Source organism: Anarrhichthys ocellatus, unplaced genomic scaffold (genome assembly GCF_004355925.1).
Source record: "Anarrhichthys ocellatus isolate YVR2014 unplaced genomic scaffold, GSC_Weel_1.0 scaffold40, whole genome shotgun sequence".
Lineage (NCBI taxonomy): Eukaryota > Metazoa > Chordata > Actinopteri > Perciformes > Anarhichadidae > Anarrhichthys > Anarrhichthys ocellatus.
The window spans coordinates 391,648-407,206 of NW_022280070.1; the positions used below are offsets into that span (position 1 = coordinate 391,648).

Sequence of the window (15,559 nt, forward strand, 5' to 3'; positions counted from 1 at the left end):
ACTTTTTTCTAAACAATATACTATGGCTTTTTTGTTACATTTTTGACATTATATTATGATTTTTTTACACACTGACTATATCTTTTTTTATTCTTTTGTTCTATATTTGCTGTTTTATTCATTGTTTTTTCTGGACTATGATTTTGACACACTATTTCTTTTAATTACTTTTTTTTAACATACTGTACAATGACATTTTATGTATGTTTTTGACACAGTGTACTTTGACACCGTTTCAGACTCTTTTTGACATGTTGAACATATTGTGATTTTTGACGTATTATAAAATCTTTTTTTTTCTGACGTTTTTCTACATACTTTTCTTTGACTTTCTTTAGATTGAGTTTTTTTACATCCTATACTATGGTTGTTTTATTGACTGTTTAGACATACTAGTTTAGCAATATAAAAACACGTACCTGTTGATAGAGTGTAATACGGTCTATCACATAAACTGTTCGATATAGTGAATGGTTTCCTTCAGGAAGTTGTCCCAAAGTTTCACAGTCTATAATTCCATATGTTTTTGTTGATCAGAGACTTAAAGTTACAACAAAGAACATTCATTTGTGTCAATCTTGCCGGCCCCTGTGGACGAAATGCGGAGCTCAGCTCCTGGCTGGATGAGGAGACGGTGCTGCCGGGTGCTGAGCTCTTCTTCTCTCGCTGTGAAGAAGAGGTCGAAGGCTGCAGTGAAGCCTGATCCGGGTCTATCCACTGTGAACTGGTCTCTGCTGGAGTCTCAGCTGAGAGAGTTTCATCCGATTTCACACGCACTCCGACCTAAGGGCACCGATGACAAGCATTAAGAATAACTGTATAGATTAGACAATCTTCTCACTAACTTATGTCGGTCATAGAGGGACACTAGTATACATTTGAGACCGTTTCATAACCAGTTAAAAGTTCCTCACGGTAACTTTAGGAACCGTCTCAAGAGCTTTATCTGAAATTACGATTCACCTTTCAACTCCTGTCACTTGAAATAACACCCAAGACAGATTTAATTGCAAACATTTTATTCAATAAGATTTGCACATCAAAACATATCAAAACCAGTTTACAGAGAATAATATACACTACTATGCACATAAACATCATCACACTGAGGAACCGACTCTTCCTGGAGCAGCAATCAGCAACATTCTGGTTAACTGAGGTCAGACCACTCGGACCTGATCTATTTCAGCCTAGACGTATCAGCAAACTCCTCAACAGTGCACATCTGTATCTACTTCACCGTCTGAATGTGAATCCAGCTGTTTTTTTTCTATTGTGTTAAATAATAGTTGCTGCTATAATTTTCCTCTCAAAATATAATTAAAGAGAACAATGCATCTGTTAAAAAGCATTTTCTCATTTTAATAAATCTCAACTGTGGCTCATTTAAGTTTGAAGTGCCATTTCCGCAGTTAAGTTGTGTCTTACTGACGTGGTTTGTCCATCAAATGGAAATCAGGCTGACCAGCACATAAAAGCCACATCAAACCTTTACCAACACTTTTTAAAAAAGGATAGAAGGATAACTTTCTATACCCAATTTCGATGTAAACATGTTCCCCTATTAAAATAGTAAAAGATCTCTGTATTGAATAACATCAGATTTTTCTCTTAAAAAGTTCAGCATGACCATCAACTACATGAAATACAAAGATGGTAAATGTTAAAGAAATGTGTTTAAATATGACTTTTGAAACACAAAGCTGATTCAAGGTATTAAACATGGACATATTACGCTATTGAGCTGTATTAAAAGGCAGGGAAATGAAAACATACTCGCATAGAAATAAGAAACAGACCTCCTCCTCCTGGGGCACAAGTTCATGAACACAATGAACAGCAAACATCAGGTCAGATATCAGAAGAATGGGACAAAAGAAGCTCCAAAAACGCATGAAGATGCCCCCGTATGTTAAGACAGCAGAGACGCAAACAAGTAAAGTGAACTGAAACTTTTATGCAAATATTCTTCATATTCATTATGGAAGACAATCACTGTCCAAATTCACTACTGCTGACAAGAGTCTAAATAACATTAATTTAAAATCTGTAAACCTGGAACAAAATAAATCAACTATCGGACTACAGAAGAGCAAGAATAGCGACAGCAACATGAGCTGCTGGTTCTTTGAAAAGGGACACAAATGAGGGGTTTATTTAGCTATATCGACTATTCCAGTGACTAAAGAAACTATAACATGTAATGCTGTTCCATAGTGTCATTATCAAAGTAATCAGCTCAACCAACTGGAATGTCATATTTGGTCCCATGTTAAATAGCCCTGTATAGTAAAAAAGATCTTATGGGGGCACTGTTCTTTATTCTTAAGTAATTAACAAGTGCCCGTGTAAATTAATTACAAGACTGCGACACGGCTCAATAATGCTGGTTAATAATAATAATAATAATAATAATAAGTTTAATGTATGTTGTTGCATTTCTTATTGCTCAGCCTACAAAGTAAGAGTCTGGATGATCAGGGATTAAAAGTAAGGGAGGAAAGAGTGTAGGAAAAATAAAATTAAAATCTTCACAGTGATAATCTGATGCCAATTAGAAGCAGGGCTGCTGGAACCTAAAATCATCTCACACAATCACTGCTCATGAAGTTGCACTCATGCACGCGCACACACACACACACACACACACACACACACACACACTACTGTGGTTTACCTAGCAGGCTAGACAAGAAGTTAGACCCCTGGCTCTCTCCCCGTCTACTACTCCCTCCTCCTCCAAGGGGATCCATCTGGTTCAGTTCAGACTGATCCAGCATTTCAAAGTCCTCTCCGTCCAAGTCCGTGTCCAGCTCGGAGCTGGACTGCTTGCGGTAGCTTCGGTGGGCTCTGGCCCTGGGAGGGCCTTCTCTGCGAGGAGGCCGAGGTTGCAACGCCCCGGCCAGCGCTGCCTGGATCATGTTGCTGGCGATGACTCCGGCCAAGTCTCCGGCGAAATCGGAGGCAGGTGGCAGCCCGCTGAGAGAGAGTTCTGAATCCAGGTCCTCCTGGTCCGAGTCCAGATGAGCATCTACATCCAGCACTGAGGCCCGGTGACTAGCTAGCGCGGACAGACTCAGCAGACCTATGCTCGTGTCGTCGTCGTCGTCGTCCATCAGAGTGGCATCGGGGTTGATGGAGGGGAAGCCTAGGAGGTCTCGAGCAAATGATTCCTCAGCGTCACTGTGTCTGTCGAGATCTGACCAAAAAATACAGACGGGGACGCAGTGAGGGACAAGAACCAACAGGAAAATAAAAGGAAGAGGACATCTGGAACACCTGCACACTTACCCTCAGAGCCCTCTGTGAGCGGGGTCTGGCCACGCGATAGGTTAAATGTCCCATTATCGGTGTAGGACACCTCAGCATCAGAGTGCTCAGAGTCGGTCAGAGCAAGTTCTTTAGCAACAGTAGCATCATCGAACTAGGAGAGACAGAAGAGGGAAAAATGTTACATATTTTACAAGTTGTTGTGTGTGTGTTTGTTTATATAATGCCTGAGGCAATAACATCTTATTATGAGGCACAATAAGATGTTCCCTAACATCAATATGAACAGAATAATTAGCGGATTAATTAAAATATCAAGAGACTTAGGGAGTTAAACAGACTTACTGATGGGCAGAAAGCAGCCAACTCTTCCTCCTCGCTATCGTTGTCTTCACCCGAGGCTAAGCCGCGGAGAGGCCTCCGCAGGACTGCAGAGAGGAATGACGTACATACAGACAACATGTTTACATTTACACTCATGAACAGTACCGCGTCATCAGTTTAACAAGTGGAACCAAAGTCCAAATGAGCAGCCTGAAGACATCACGTATAGGTAACGCAGTAAAATCCGAACCATGTTGAATTGTTCTTAGATTAAACGTTGATGTTCAGAAGAATAACGCGCTGTGAAATCTGAGTGAAAGTTATCTTTACGTAACATTTCTTTGTTGAAGGTCAAATTATGGCTTTGACTTTATTTGCATTGTCAGATCAGCACGCAGAAAGTTCTAAATATCAACATTTTTTAATTTTTAAACGTGATGCAATACTCACACTGATTATCAATGGGCTTTGACATCATGAAGCCACAAGCACTGAAGTCCAGTCTCTGCAGGACCGGATCCAGCTTCAAACACACATGCTGAAAAACCCTGTGATAGGCTCCCAGAGGAGCCAGGACAGTAGCCCACACTAGAGAGGAAAAGAAAACGTGTCATTAGGAAAACAGGAGGGACTTCTGTTGGGGTCGTTTCGTACAAAAACAGCTGTTTGTGTTTACATTCGGTACAGATTCAGTTCCTAGATTACTCTCATCACTTAAGACACAAGCCTGTGAGAGCCTCAGTAGAGAGACAGACAAAGTGGGGTAGAGGGAGCAGCAGTGGGTTGTTTCAGGACGTCAGAGGAGAAGGCCTTGGCAGCTCGTGCCCCCCCGGCTCTCCAGTCCACACTGGTTAGAGGGTAGGAGATTAGCCTGTCTCACTCTGACCTCCTTTGCTTTCTGCCTGGCTCCACTCCCTCCCTCCCTCCTTCCTTCCTTCCTTGTGTGCCTCATCCTGGGCTTTTTAATCACCTCACAGGCCAGGCTCTGGTACTGGAGCTCCACAGATCTGGTTTCAGCACCCATGTATTTTTAAAGAGGACTAAGTCAAGCCGAGTTTCTGAGGGATCTGTAGTTAGAACCGATTAAACCGCCGGGACTCACCAGCAGAGTAGGAGAGCACCAGTCCAGGAATGGAGCTGCCAACCACAGCCAAGCAGCTGAACACTCCACAGGTCAGCATGCAGAACTGACACAGAGCAACAACACACAGGGAGTCAAGTCAGCACCTAGAATACTAAACATATACACATGTACCATATACATATAACTATGGTACATGATGACACATCTGATGCTTACAACCACAATAGGGCTGGACAACATGTTGACATTCACTCATTCAGTCACAATTATCATAATCACTCCAATTATAACATGGGATGAATTGTTGTGCCTAGTTTGAGAATAATTACTAAGATTTCAACCTGAATGACTTTAAATATACTTGAGATTTTGCATGATTAAATGTGTCACCATACCAAAAACAGATGATGAGCTATAAACAGTATATACAGTATATAGGGTTTTTTTCCCTATTGTGTGTGGTCCTCACCTTGCCAGGCTGATGCTGTTTGTACTGCACCACACTGGATAAGAGAAGTGCTCCACTGACCCAGGCCTCAGCGATGTGGTGGCACAGCTCAGGCACACTGAGAATGCCCGGCTGCACCAGACCCCAGCTAGAAGACACAAAGAGGGGGAAATGATTAATACCTTTATACCAGTATTATTGTTGGTATTATCTTTTAAGGTGGTTGGTTACAGTAACAAACCTCTCAGTTTCTGAATCGTCCAGGTTGCTGACTGTGTAGAGAGAGAACATTCATCACTTTAAGAAACATACGGAGTGTGCAACATATAAAAACTCCAAATTGTGTTACATTTTCTTCTTAAACGTTTCACCACTTTGATCTCTTGGTGTGTGTGTGTGTGTGTGTGTGTGTGTGTGTGAGAGAGACACAAGTTAAAAATCAGGTTATTAACTGTTTTTAGATGCAATAGAAATCCCTTTCCCCGCGGACTGATTACATATCTACTCTGACTAATTGCATCTGTTGCAAATGACAGCAACTTGAGGAATAATCTATCGTGAAAAAGCAACTTCTATCACCTCTAATCACAGGCCAGATCTTATTTCTCCAGGTATCAACACAGACGACCACAGCCAGACCAGAAGCCAGCAGGAACAGCAGGCGCAGTGAGGTCAGGGCGAAGAACCTGGAGGGGAATAAAAACACAGATGAACGGACAGTACAACACAGACAGAGCAGTAACGATATACAAAGTTATACAATTCAACAGCTCATTAGAATGAAACCACAACACCTGTTTCCTTTATTCAGAATGAAGAAAAGGGGAAGTTATCCCTCCCTCTGGTCTGTGTTACACTCACTAGTTATTAGTTAGCCACTTACTTAGGAAAGAATGTGACATGTTTATGACCAATAAAGACAGTGTTGACAATTAAATGTCCTATTCACTTTCAATGGAAGAGCTAGAGGCTGCTTCTAGATATCGCAGGTGTTGTTTAATGCGGTTCCATCTTTGAAGGAGTGTTGTCCTCAACACTTAAAGTCCCGATGTGTTGCTCCACTTTCACATCACAAGACCTCGTAATGTGTTGACTACAACAATGTTACAGGATTCAGCCAATCGGCAGAGATTAACAAAACAAAGAGTTTGTTGGCAGAGACGAGAGGTGCGTGTTGGTATTTGGGGCAGCAGTGCAATTAGTACAGTAAGTTAAAAAAACAAACATAAAATGTAATTGTCTTAGTAAATCTAGCCCTATGCAAACACAACAATATGTACTTGTACTACAAATTGATGCAAAACAATAAAATGATGGACTGATGGAATAAAGTCTGAATGACTGAACTCCATCAGCAGACCGGCCGACCCAGCTTCTTCTCCGGTCATACAATACATAACACAATAATAACAATAACACAGTCACCTAATTTAACCAAATCTTGGCCTCGTGGACTACAGTTCTGGTCTCAGGCCTGATCACACCTGGAGACATACAGGAATAGACTGCTATTCACTGACACGTGCTCAATACCTCACTAAAATGACATTCCTCTAACTTCTGTGGGGACAACACATTGACTTGTAGATTGCAGAGGATTGGTAAAGCGGATGACCCCGCGGCACCACGCTGTCATCGAGCTTAAGGAAACGGTAGAAGTGTCGGTAGAGTCTATAAATAGAGCCATTAGTCAGCCATCTGTCTCGTCTTCAACTGACAGGTGAAGCGTTTGTGTGAAAGCACCAGCTGTCACGCGGCCACACCTGCTGACGACCTCTGTATTGTCTAAAAGCAGGTTGCTATGACACTGGTAAACACGAGCTTTGGGAAACACAACGAGTTAGCCATTAAAATGTGCTAAAGTAAGAGTTGTAACTCACCAGAACACAACGTTGACCGCGGTGTAGAGAAGCACACACTGTAGAGGTCTCTCCCACACCAGGACGGACTGTAGGTAGGTCAGGACGGGCTCGTAGGGCCCCAGCCGGGACTGAAGAGCCGCTTTGACCGCCCGGACATGACCGTCTCTCTCGCTGGAGCACGGTCGACTCCGCAGGCAGACACTAGACCCTTGCTGGACAGAGCAATCGTCCGCGGCTGCGTCTCCCGTTGCACCAGTGTGCGCCATCTTAGCGTCTATAGTCGATACAGTCCGCCTGTCAAATAAAGACATTAGTGGAAGAAAGTAACGTTACAGGCGGAGCGCCACGGAGCAGCTCCACTCACAACGTCGGCTAATGAATTGCTAAGCTAGCTGTATCATCGTGATAGCGTCTAACACTAAACACTACATTATAATACAAGCGAGCATGTTATCAAAGACAGTGATGACACGTACTATTTCGACATTTTTGAAGAAATGACGCGCTCTCTTCGCAAGCTGACAATATGGCGTAACCTGTTTTCTGTTTTTCTGAGTCCTCAACAGCCAATCAGAGTCCCTTCAGGCCCTGCGTAATGCTGCGTTCGTGTGCAATGGGAATAATTTGTTTTACATTGACAAACATGTCAGCAAGCCATCATGAAAACCTCTTTTAAGTTAAAATTGTCATGTATCCATTTTTTTGTCCTTTATAATTTTGCATGGCTGTGTACGAACCAAATAAAGTTGAGCAAATCAAATATATATTTAGCTTAGAGGCTCCGTTGTTCGATTAAATATGTTGCAGTTTGTGTGCAACGAGAGGGTGATTACATTATATATATTCTGAATCACTGAAATGTCAGAAAAACGTCCCTCGAGCTGTGACCCATAAATGCAACAGAGGTCTGGTTACACAATTATCTTCAATGTAAAAGTTCGTTATTGTGTTATTTAAAATATTGATTGTACATATTTTAGATGGGGAATTGGAAAATTGTGTACGCTACTGTGTCTGCCTTTAGGCTTGGCACCATAAACTGTTATAAGAAGAATATGGCACTGGAGTTGATGGCTTATTAAAAGCATTAACTGTATTTATAAGTTGTCTACAGTGCCACCCAGTGGTCACAGTGTATAACTACATCCTGCTGTAATGGCTTTATTTCGAATTACTTATCCGGAAATAATACTATGCTATTGTGTCTAACTTGATTAGCAGTTTTCAGCTACAGTTACACATTGTGACCACAAGGGGGCAGAAAAACTCATGACTATAGATGCACTATTTACTGTATAGTCATGAGTTTTTCTCAGTTTTTCTTACAGGCAGAATATACAATACAGCTGGTGCTGATTGTTATGATCAGATTAAACAACAAAACGCTCTCAAATTAAATTAAATTAAATTAAACGCTCTCAAAACAACAAAAAAACAAACTAAATTAATTTTGGATCAAACATTTATCTCTTTATTGTAGAAGCAACAGCATTTGTCACAGTCATACAACTACTCAGCTCCTTCCAAATCTGGTCCATTTAAAATAGCCACACACACACACACACACACACACACACACACACAATATTTATATTATTTTACATTGTAAATTGTGTCTGCTGTTTTCTTTGACATGTCGTACCCCTCTATCTTTTAAAATACACAGATATGTAGTTACAAAAAATGGCCACTGGAGGGCAATGAATGAACAGTCCATCAACTCCGGGAACGTCAAGCTAGAAATATTGATACTTCCGGCAAAGACTTTCAAAATAAAACTTTCAAACCACCGCAGGAAACAAATTTAAACCAGAGAATGGATGCAACCTTCATGGCTTTCATGTGAAGTTGACTTGTAAAAGCGAGGATTCCCTACATTTTGCCTGGATTCTCTGCCTGGAACATTGAAATGTGTTGAAAAATCTGCTTTATGACTCGACAAACTCCGACACAGTAGGTGGCGGTAGTCAGCTTTATTATGGCTAATCAACCCACCTATACACAGCAGAAGAAGACTGCTTGGAGCGTCACATCAGCACCAAGCGGGAAGCAGCGCGCTGGTGGTGGAGCAGTGTGAGCAGTAGTCGACTTTTCTTGTTTTGTTTAGCTAGCAAGCAGGCTAGCTAAATAAGGAGCACCGGAATACCGAAGATGCCTCGGGAAATCATAACGCTCCAGCTCGGACAGTGTGGAAATCAAAGTACGTGACCGACGAGATGATTGTTAATATTGCTCTATATCCCTCTTCTACGTTAGCCAATGTCCGACATTTAAGTTAGCTAGCTAGGATGATCTGTCACACGAAGGCGTTAGCTAGCTAAATCTAGCTAAAATCAAAATATAGCGAACATAATCAGCGACAGCGTGACCTAGGTTAGCCTACGAGTGGGTAACGGGATCTTCAACGTTACAAGTACAAGACACGTTACCGTTAACAGACGTTACCTGCGTGTGCCATTCAGACAACAACGCAGCTTATGATAGCGTTGATGTGTATAATGTTTGTCTATTTAAGATCACAAACGGCTAATTAACGTGACCTAACGTGTTGCTAACCTGCTCCTCTCTGTCTGTTTTTTTGCAGTTGGTTTTGAGTTTTGGAAGCAGCTGTGTGCAGAGCATGGCATCAGTCCAGAGGGGATCGTGGAGGAGTTTGCTACTGAGGGGACCGACAGAAAGGATGTGTTCTTCTATCAGGTAACATTATCGCTACAAAAAGGAGCATCTTTTCTGCTCACCATGAAGATTGTACGTTCAGTCTTTGTGCAGCAACATTATGTGCCACTAGATGGAGTAGTTGCAGTGTAAACTGAAGTAACTTAGACTCTGCATGCACACGCACATGGCCCCTCAGAGACTGTGCAGTGTCACCAGATAACTCCTGGTTATTCCTAACACTCACAGGCTGACGATGAGCACTACATCCCACGCGCGGTTCTGCTGGATCTGGAGCCGAGGGTGATCCACTCCATCCTCAACTCTCCGTACGCAAACCTTTACAACCCGGAGAACATCTACCTGTCTGAGCACGGAGGCGGCGCTGGGAACAACTGGGCCAGCGGATATTCACAGGTGATCACCGGGAATGACGTGTTCCTTTTTGGAACCCTGAAAAACAACAACAACAACAACAACAACAAACATGTAACACATCTACAATTCTGCTCTGGTTTTTATCCTTTCCCCTTTTTAGGGCAAAAAAATCCAAGAAGACATCTTTGACATCATTGACCGGGAGGCAGATGGCAGTGACAGTCTGGAGGCAAGTCTGGAATAAAAAAAAGAACTGATTTAAAAGTACCGTGATATTGTTGCGTGTAGACAGAAATATTACAAAGCATAGCCAACTTACACTCGTACCCCAAACATGCAAGAAAACATCAAAAGCATTCATCGTTTGTAGTTCATGTCAGATGGAACATGTGGAAACAGCAGGAACTTTGTCCCGAATAATGGACACAAGCATGTAATAAAGCCACCACTCCTACATGGCAGCACGGTACCCAGACTGGCTCAAACAAAAAGGAAACGACTTGTTTGTGGTTGTTTCGCGTCTTTCTGTGACATTTTGCAGGTGTAGCTCTTTGGCCCCGGGGCCTCTGCCCGGTAGGCCCGTTCAGTAATTCATCAAAACATGACTTGCATCTTTTATTGCGGTAAAATAGAAACCAATGACTTGATCTAAACTATGTTAAAATGGTGCCGGTGCCTGACATCCTAAAACTAGCAGAGCCCCACACACACGCCTCACTATTATTCTTAGCCTCTTTTTTTTTTTTTTTTTGGTGAACTTCATCCAGCTGCCAGCCTCCCATTAAAGAAAAAAAAAAAAAAAACACTCACATTTCCTCTCAAGGTCTGCAATTTCTGTAACTCATTCACATTATGACCCCACATTATTATTGAGTGTGTGCGTCGGATAAGAAGGTGGGGCCGAGCTGCCGTGAGCGTGTGTGTGTTGGCAGGGTGTGGCGTGGTGATAATAGCCGGGCGAGTGTGGAAGGCAGGTATTACCGGGCTGTGTTGGGGGGGGGGAGAGAGAGGGAGCCTATTTGTGAGGTGGGGCTGCACTCCCATTTATATAACTGCCAAGGGCGAGAGAGGCATTTGCTCACCCACACACATTTGGCTTTTTCTGGAGTTTACAGTGAGCTTCATACACACGTGGCACATTGCTGGAGCTGTAAACGTGAGTAACTGTTTTGTCTTTGTAGGGATTCGTCCTCTGTCATTCCATCGCTGGGGGGACGGGCTCGGGGCTTGGATCCTATCTGCTGGAGAAACTCAATGACAGGTCAACAAACAGAAATGCAACTTGTTCCTTTGTGTGTGTGTGTGTGTGTGTGTGTGTGTGTGTGTGTGTGTGTGTGTGTATAAATACTATATATTCTGATCTGCAGGTACCCAAAGAAGCTGGTGCAGACGTACTCCGTTTTCCCAAACCAGGATGAGATGAGCGACGTGGTCGTTCAGCCGTACAACTCGCTGCTCACGCTGAAGAGGCTCACCCAGAACGCAGACTGCGTGGTGAGCAGCTGATTAATCCCAGTGCTCCCGTTGCTTCACAACGCAGCCGTGGCTCTAAAACAACCTCCACAAGACGGCTTAAAACACACTTTCACACAAGCCCCGGTTAGCTTGTCAAAATACTACACTGTAGCTGAACTGCTCCTCTGTCAATGAGCTGAAACAGGAAACAAAAAGGATCGATACTTCACCCTTTGAGTGTGTGGTTTTGTAATTTCACCACCCAGTTGTCACTTGTCTTTTACGGTTATGAACGTGAATAACCTCACAAAGACTCAAATATAAGGAGGGGACAATAAGCTGCTTGTAGGCAGGCTTCACAAACAGACAGCATACAATACAAAGAGAGAAAGCTACACAGATGAATCCATAAGTAGCTCTTTATGACATTACATCTGTGTCAACGTCCATACAAATGTATCACAAATATGAATAAGAATAATAAACGTCAGCATCACAACGATAATAGGCCCATACAATATCTAAATATCGTCGACACCACTCCCCTCATAAGGAACTCCTTCTCCCGTCAGCAGACGATCCCACTTCTCCTCCTCACTGATTGTACAACAGACTAATAAAGAAGCAAACTGCAGCGCCAGCAATCAAACTGAATAAAAGTCAGTCTCACGTTGGTGATTGTGTTAGTCTGAGATGCTCCAGCGGTCTAATGGTGTTTTCTCTCTAATACCTACTTCCTCCAGGGTCATGCATAAGGCCCTCATGTTGATTAAGTTAGCCAGAGAGCTAATAGACTCTGTCCCCCTGTTGCAACTGTGTTGCCCTTTAAGAGTCCTCACACGGACACCTTCTTGCTCTTTCTTTAACATCGGCAGCAGTCGATTGACCTACTAAGTGTTTTTCTTTTTTTGCTGGAGGGAATCTCTTCTGTTATCTCTTCATGTGTCTAATAAAAACCCTCCTGTGTGTGTGTGTGTGTGTTGCACATCAGGTGGTGTTGGATAACACGGCTCTAAATCGCATCGCCACCGACAGGCTGCACATCCAGAACCCCTCGTTCTCTCAGATCAACCAGCTGGTGAGTTGTTGCAGCCTCCACCTCCTCCAGTTGTTTTCACAGCTCGTCAGTCAGCAGGGGTTTAGGTATACCCGACTACCGGGCTGTGTTCAAACAAAGGCCAACGTCAAGACCGGCTCCACTACACTTCGAAATCGACGAGCTTCAGAAACTAGTTTGGCGAGTCCGTTGCACGTCGGACCGGATTTCAGCTTTCCTTAGAAATGAGGCGCTGTCAATCAAGCTGGCTCGACAGGAACCACACGTGGAGATTTTGAAATTAATTAATTTATCTAACTCTTAATAACTTCTGTGTAAGCATAGCAGACTGTAGTTTATATTTAACTGAGCTGTACCTTCACACACACAGGTTTCCACCATCATGTCTGCCAGCACAACCACGCTTCGCTACCCGGGCTACATGAACAACGACCTCATCGGCCTGATCGCGTCCCTCATCCCCACACCCCGCCTCCACTTCCTCATGACTGGCTACACACCACTGACTACCGACCAGTCGGTGAGTGACAGAAGAGCATCGGTGGGGCTGTCATGGAATGCAAGCTTGCAGTTCGCGGGTTGATATTTGAAAGTCCCTGAGATGTTGTAATCTGTTTCAGGTTGCTAGCGTGAGGAAAACCACGGTGCTGGATGTGATGAGGAGGCTCCTGCAGCCCAAGAACGTGATGGTGTCCACGGGACGAGAGAGGCAGTCCAACCACTGCTACATCGCCATCCTGAACATCATCCAGGGAGAGGTGGACCCCACGCAGGTACGAGCGCACGCGTGTACGGTTTCAATCTCCATTTCTATGAATTCCAGACGGCTTAACTCACTTTTGTTTGTACTCTACTGTACAACAATAGGTGCACAAAAGCCTCCAAAGGATCCGGGAGCGTAAACTTGCCAGCTTCATTCCCTGGGGTCCCGCCAGCATCCAGGTGGCTTTGTCCAGGAAGTCGCCGTACCTGCCTTCGGCCCACCGAGTCAGCGGCCTGATGATGGCCAACCACACAAGCATCTCCTCTGTAAGTGCTCATCTTAGGTGTTGCGTCACCGCAATCTGTTCCGTTACATTCTCCGCCAGTGTGTATTCAAACAGTTGAGACCTGTGTCTGTTCTGAGACACTTGAAGGATATGCATTATCCTAAAACGGCAGCAGTTGGAGGGGAATTCCACAAAAATTAGGTTTTTTTTTTGGGATTGTCATCCTGTCGAATTCCTCTTTTTCCACCTTTTAGTGGTTTGAAACGTGAGCTGTGAAGTTGAGGGAAAATGCAGCCTTGTGATGTCATTAAATGACTTCCTCTCTTTATAATGCCCAAATTTAAATTTGAAGTGAAGTCATACATTTCGTTTTCGTTTCTCGTAACACAGAAGTTAAAAGAAAACGAAACAAAGTCTTCCAACTTTTAAATAAGTCCCGAGTGAGAAGCTGAAACGTAATCGCTTACACTTGGTCTCTGCTGTCCCGCAGCTGTTCGAGCGGACTTGCAAGCAGTACGACAAACTGCGGAAGCGGGAAGCCTTCCTGGAGCAGTTCCGCAAAGAGGACATATTCAAGGACAACTTCGACGAGCTAGACAACTCTCGCGAAGTGGTCCAGCAGCTGATCGACGAGTACAGCGCGGCCACGCGGCCCGACTACATCTCCTGGGGAACGCAAGAACAGTGAACAGACTAGTGTGTCTTTGTGTCTCAACTACAATGGAGTCGGCAGCATACATGCATAGCTAGTTTATTCTAACTCGATTTCTTCACTTTTCTAAATATTTTCTCCCACACATGGGTGTCCCAAAGAGACGGGTAATTGGCTGTAGCTGCTTCTCTGGGAAAGAGACTTATTGGCTTGTTATAGTATTAAATAGTATAACATGATTGTGACTCGAATTTGAAAAGAGACTGATGGAAGCTGTATCACATCCGTGAGATTCTCAAACCCAGTTTAAATAAAACAGTCCAGTGAAGTGAAAGTAAGAGTTCTTCTGTGCAGAGAGCATCAATACATCTTGTACAAAACAATCTATAAATGTCTGTTAAGTGTGTTTCTTCTTCTTTTTCCTATATTCAGCTTTCCTGCCTTGTAGCCTATTTTCAGCAATGTCAGCCAACCCGTTGCCTTGTTTTGCTCTATTTTTGTACTGAGTACAGTACTACGTTTATTTGTGCAGTAGATTTACAGGAAAGCGTCCACAGCCTACGACATGATTGCCTCGAGTGATGGGAGTAAGATTGACGGACAGTGTTGCATGATGGTTAATGCAGGCCCCCCCGGACATGTCTGTCTGCTGCTGACACACGTTGCTCATTCGTTCCCGCTGTACGTGACCAACAAGAATGTCAAGTTGGGAGTTGGGGCGTGAGCCAAAAAATGATGTTGACATTTCAACGGCGTTTGTCAGGTACAATAGGAAAAGTAACAGTTTGCACGGATGAACAAGAATGGATTTCATGTTAACACTTCATCACTACGCCTGTAAATATACTCAACGAAATGCTGGTTCACTGGCATGCTCTGTATTAAATGTACTGTTTCATGTTGCTTGGCTCATTGGACCGGTTTGAAATGATGAATAAACAAGTTTTCTACAATTTTCCATTAATCTCACTTATCTGCAAAATGATGAAACACCACTTTTCCCTCACCTGGATCTGCAGTGTTCTGGTGGCCGTTCGTCTAACTCAATTAAGGCTCATTACCACGGGGGAACGTGAAGGCACTTAGCAACGTTTGCTCAACCGGCCATTGTTTTTAACCTTTTATAAAACGTCTGGTTGAAAACAATAGTCCAGTCGAAGCACATTTCCTAAAAATGAAACAAAGGAAATGACGGCTGAGGCTACAAAACACTACTCGACACTCAATATATGGTAAAATGGTGCTGTTTTTTTATTAATTACATACAGTATTTATAGTTTTTATTGCACTTTCAAGTTAGTTAAAAACAAACAATAGTGCAATTAACTACACACACACACACATTACATTAAAAAGGTACCATGCAGCGTACGAACAAGCTTAAT

At 43.2% G+C, this 15,559-nt stretch overlaps 2 protein-coding genes across 3 annotated transcripts; one reads left to right on the plus strand and one right to left on the minus strand.

Moving 5' to 3' along the window:
- Positions 1-1,002: 1,002 nt before the first annotated feature.
- On the minus strand, positions 1,003-7,542 carry retreg3 (reticulophagy regulator family member 3). 2 transcript variants are annotated; one of them, XM_031867580.1, is made up of 10 exons: positions 7,465-7,542; positions 7,007-7,282; positions 5,706-5,812; positions 5,368-5,398; positions 5,148-5,274; positions 4,697-4,781; positions 4,045-4,182; positions 3,616-3,698; positions 3,292-3,424; positions 1,003-3,199 (listed from the first exon to the last, which is right to left on the minus strand). In XM_031867580.1, the coding sequence occupies exons 2-10, from the start codon at positions 7,252-7,254 to the stop codon at positions 2,664-2,666; spliced, it is 1,488 nt and encodes a 495-aa protein (XP_031723440.1). In that variant the 5' UTR covers positions 7,255-7,282; positions 7,465-7,542; the 3' UTR covers positions 1,003-2,663. The 2 variants fall into 2 exon arrangements, with proteins under 2 accessions (XP_031723440.1, XP_031723439.1); XM_031867579.1 differs by having other exon boundaries at positions 7,007-7,518.
- Positions 7,543-9,033: 1,491 nt separating this feature from the next.
- On the plus strand, positions 9,034-15,127 carry tubg1 (tubulin, gamma 1). The gene is made up of 11 exons (XM_031867710.1): positions 9,034-9,188; positions 9,573-9,685; positions 9,893-10,060; positions 10,182-10,250; positions 11,203-11,282; positions 11,389-11,515; positions 12,468-12,554; positions 12,904-13,053; positions 13,154-13,306; positions 13,401-13,562; positions 14,013-15,127. The coding sequence occupies exons 1-11, from the start codon at positions 9,140-9,142 to the stop codon at positions 14,208-14,210; spliced, it is 1,356 nt and encodes a 451-aa protein (XP_031723570.1). The 5' UTR covers positions 9,034-9,139; the 3' UTR covers positions 14,211-15,127.
- The last annotated feature ends 432 nt before the right edge of the window (positions 15,128-15,559 follow it).

Bases quoted from the DNA above. Each gene is read 5' to 3' on its own strand.
- retreg3 (XM_031867579.1), bottom strand. From the start codon at position 7,299: ATGTCTTTATTTGACAGGCGGACTGTATCGACTATAGACGCTAAGATG. The intron at 5,399-5,705 runs GTGATAGAAGTT...CTCTCTACACAG, and splicing joins GATCTGGCCTGTGATTAGAG to TCAGCAACCTGGACGATTCA. The intron at 3,425-3,615 runs GTAAGTCTGTTT...TGTCTCTCCTAG, and splicing joins TGGCTGCTTTCTGCCCATCA to TTCGATGATGCTACTGTTGC.
- tubg1 (XM_031867710.1), top strand. From the start codon at position 9,140: ATGCCTCGGGAAATCATAACGCTCCAGCTCGGACAGTGTGGAAATCAA. The intron at 9,189-9,572 runs GTACGTGACCGA...GTTTTTTTGCAG, and splicing joins CGGACAGTGTGGAAATCAAA to TTGGTTTTGAGTTTTGGAAG. The intron at 13,054-13,153 runs GTGAGTGACAGA...AATCTGTTTCAG, and splicing joins CACTGACTACCGACCAGTCG to GTTGCTAGCGTGAGGAAAAC.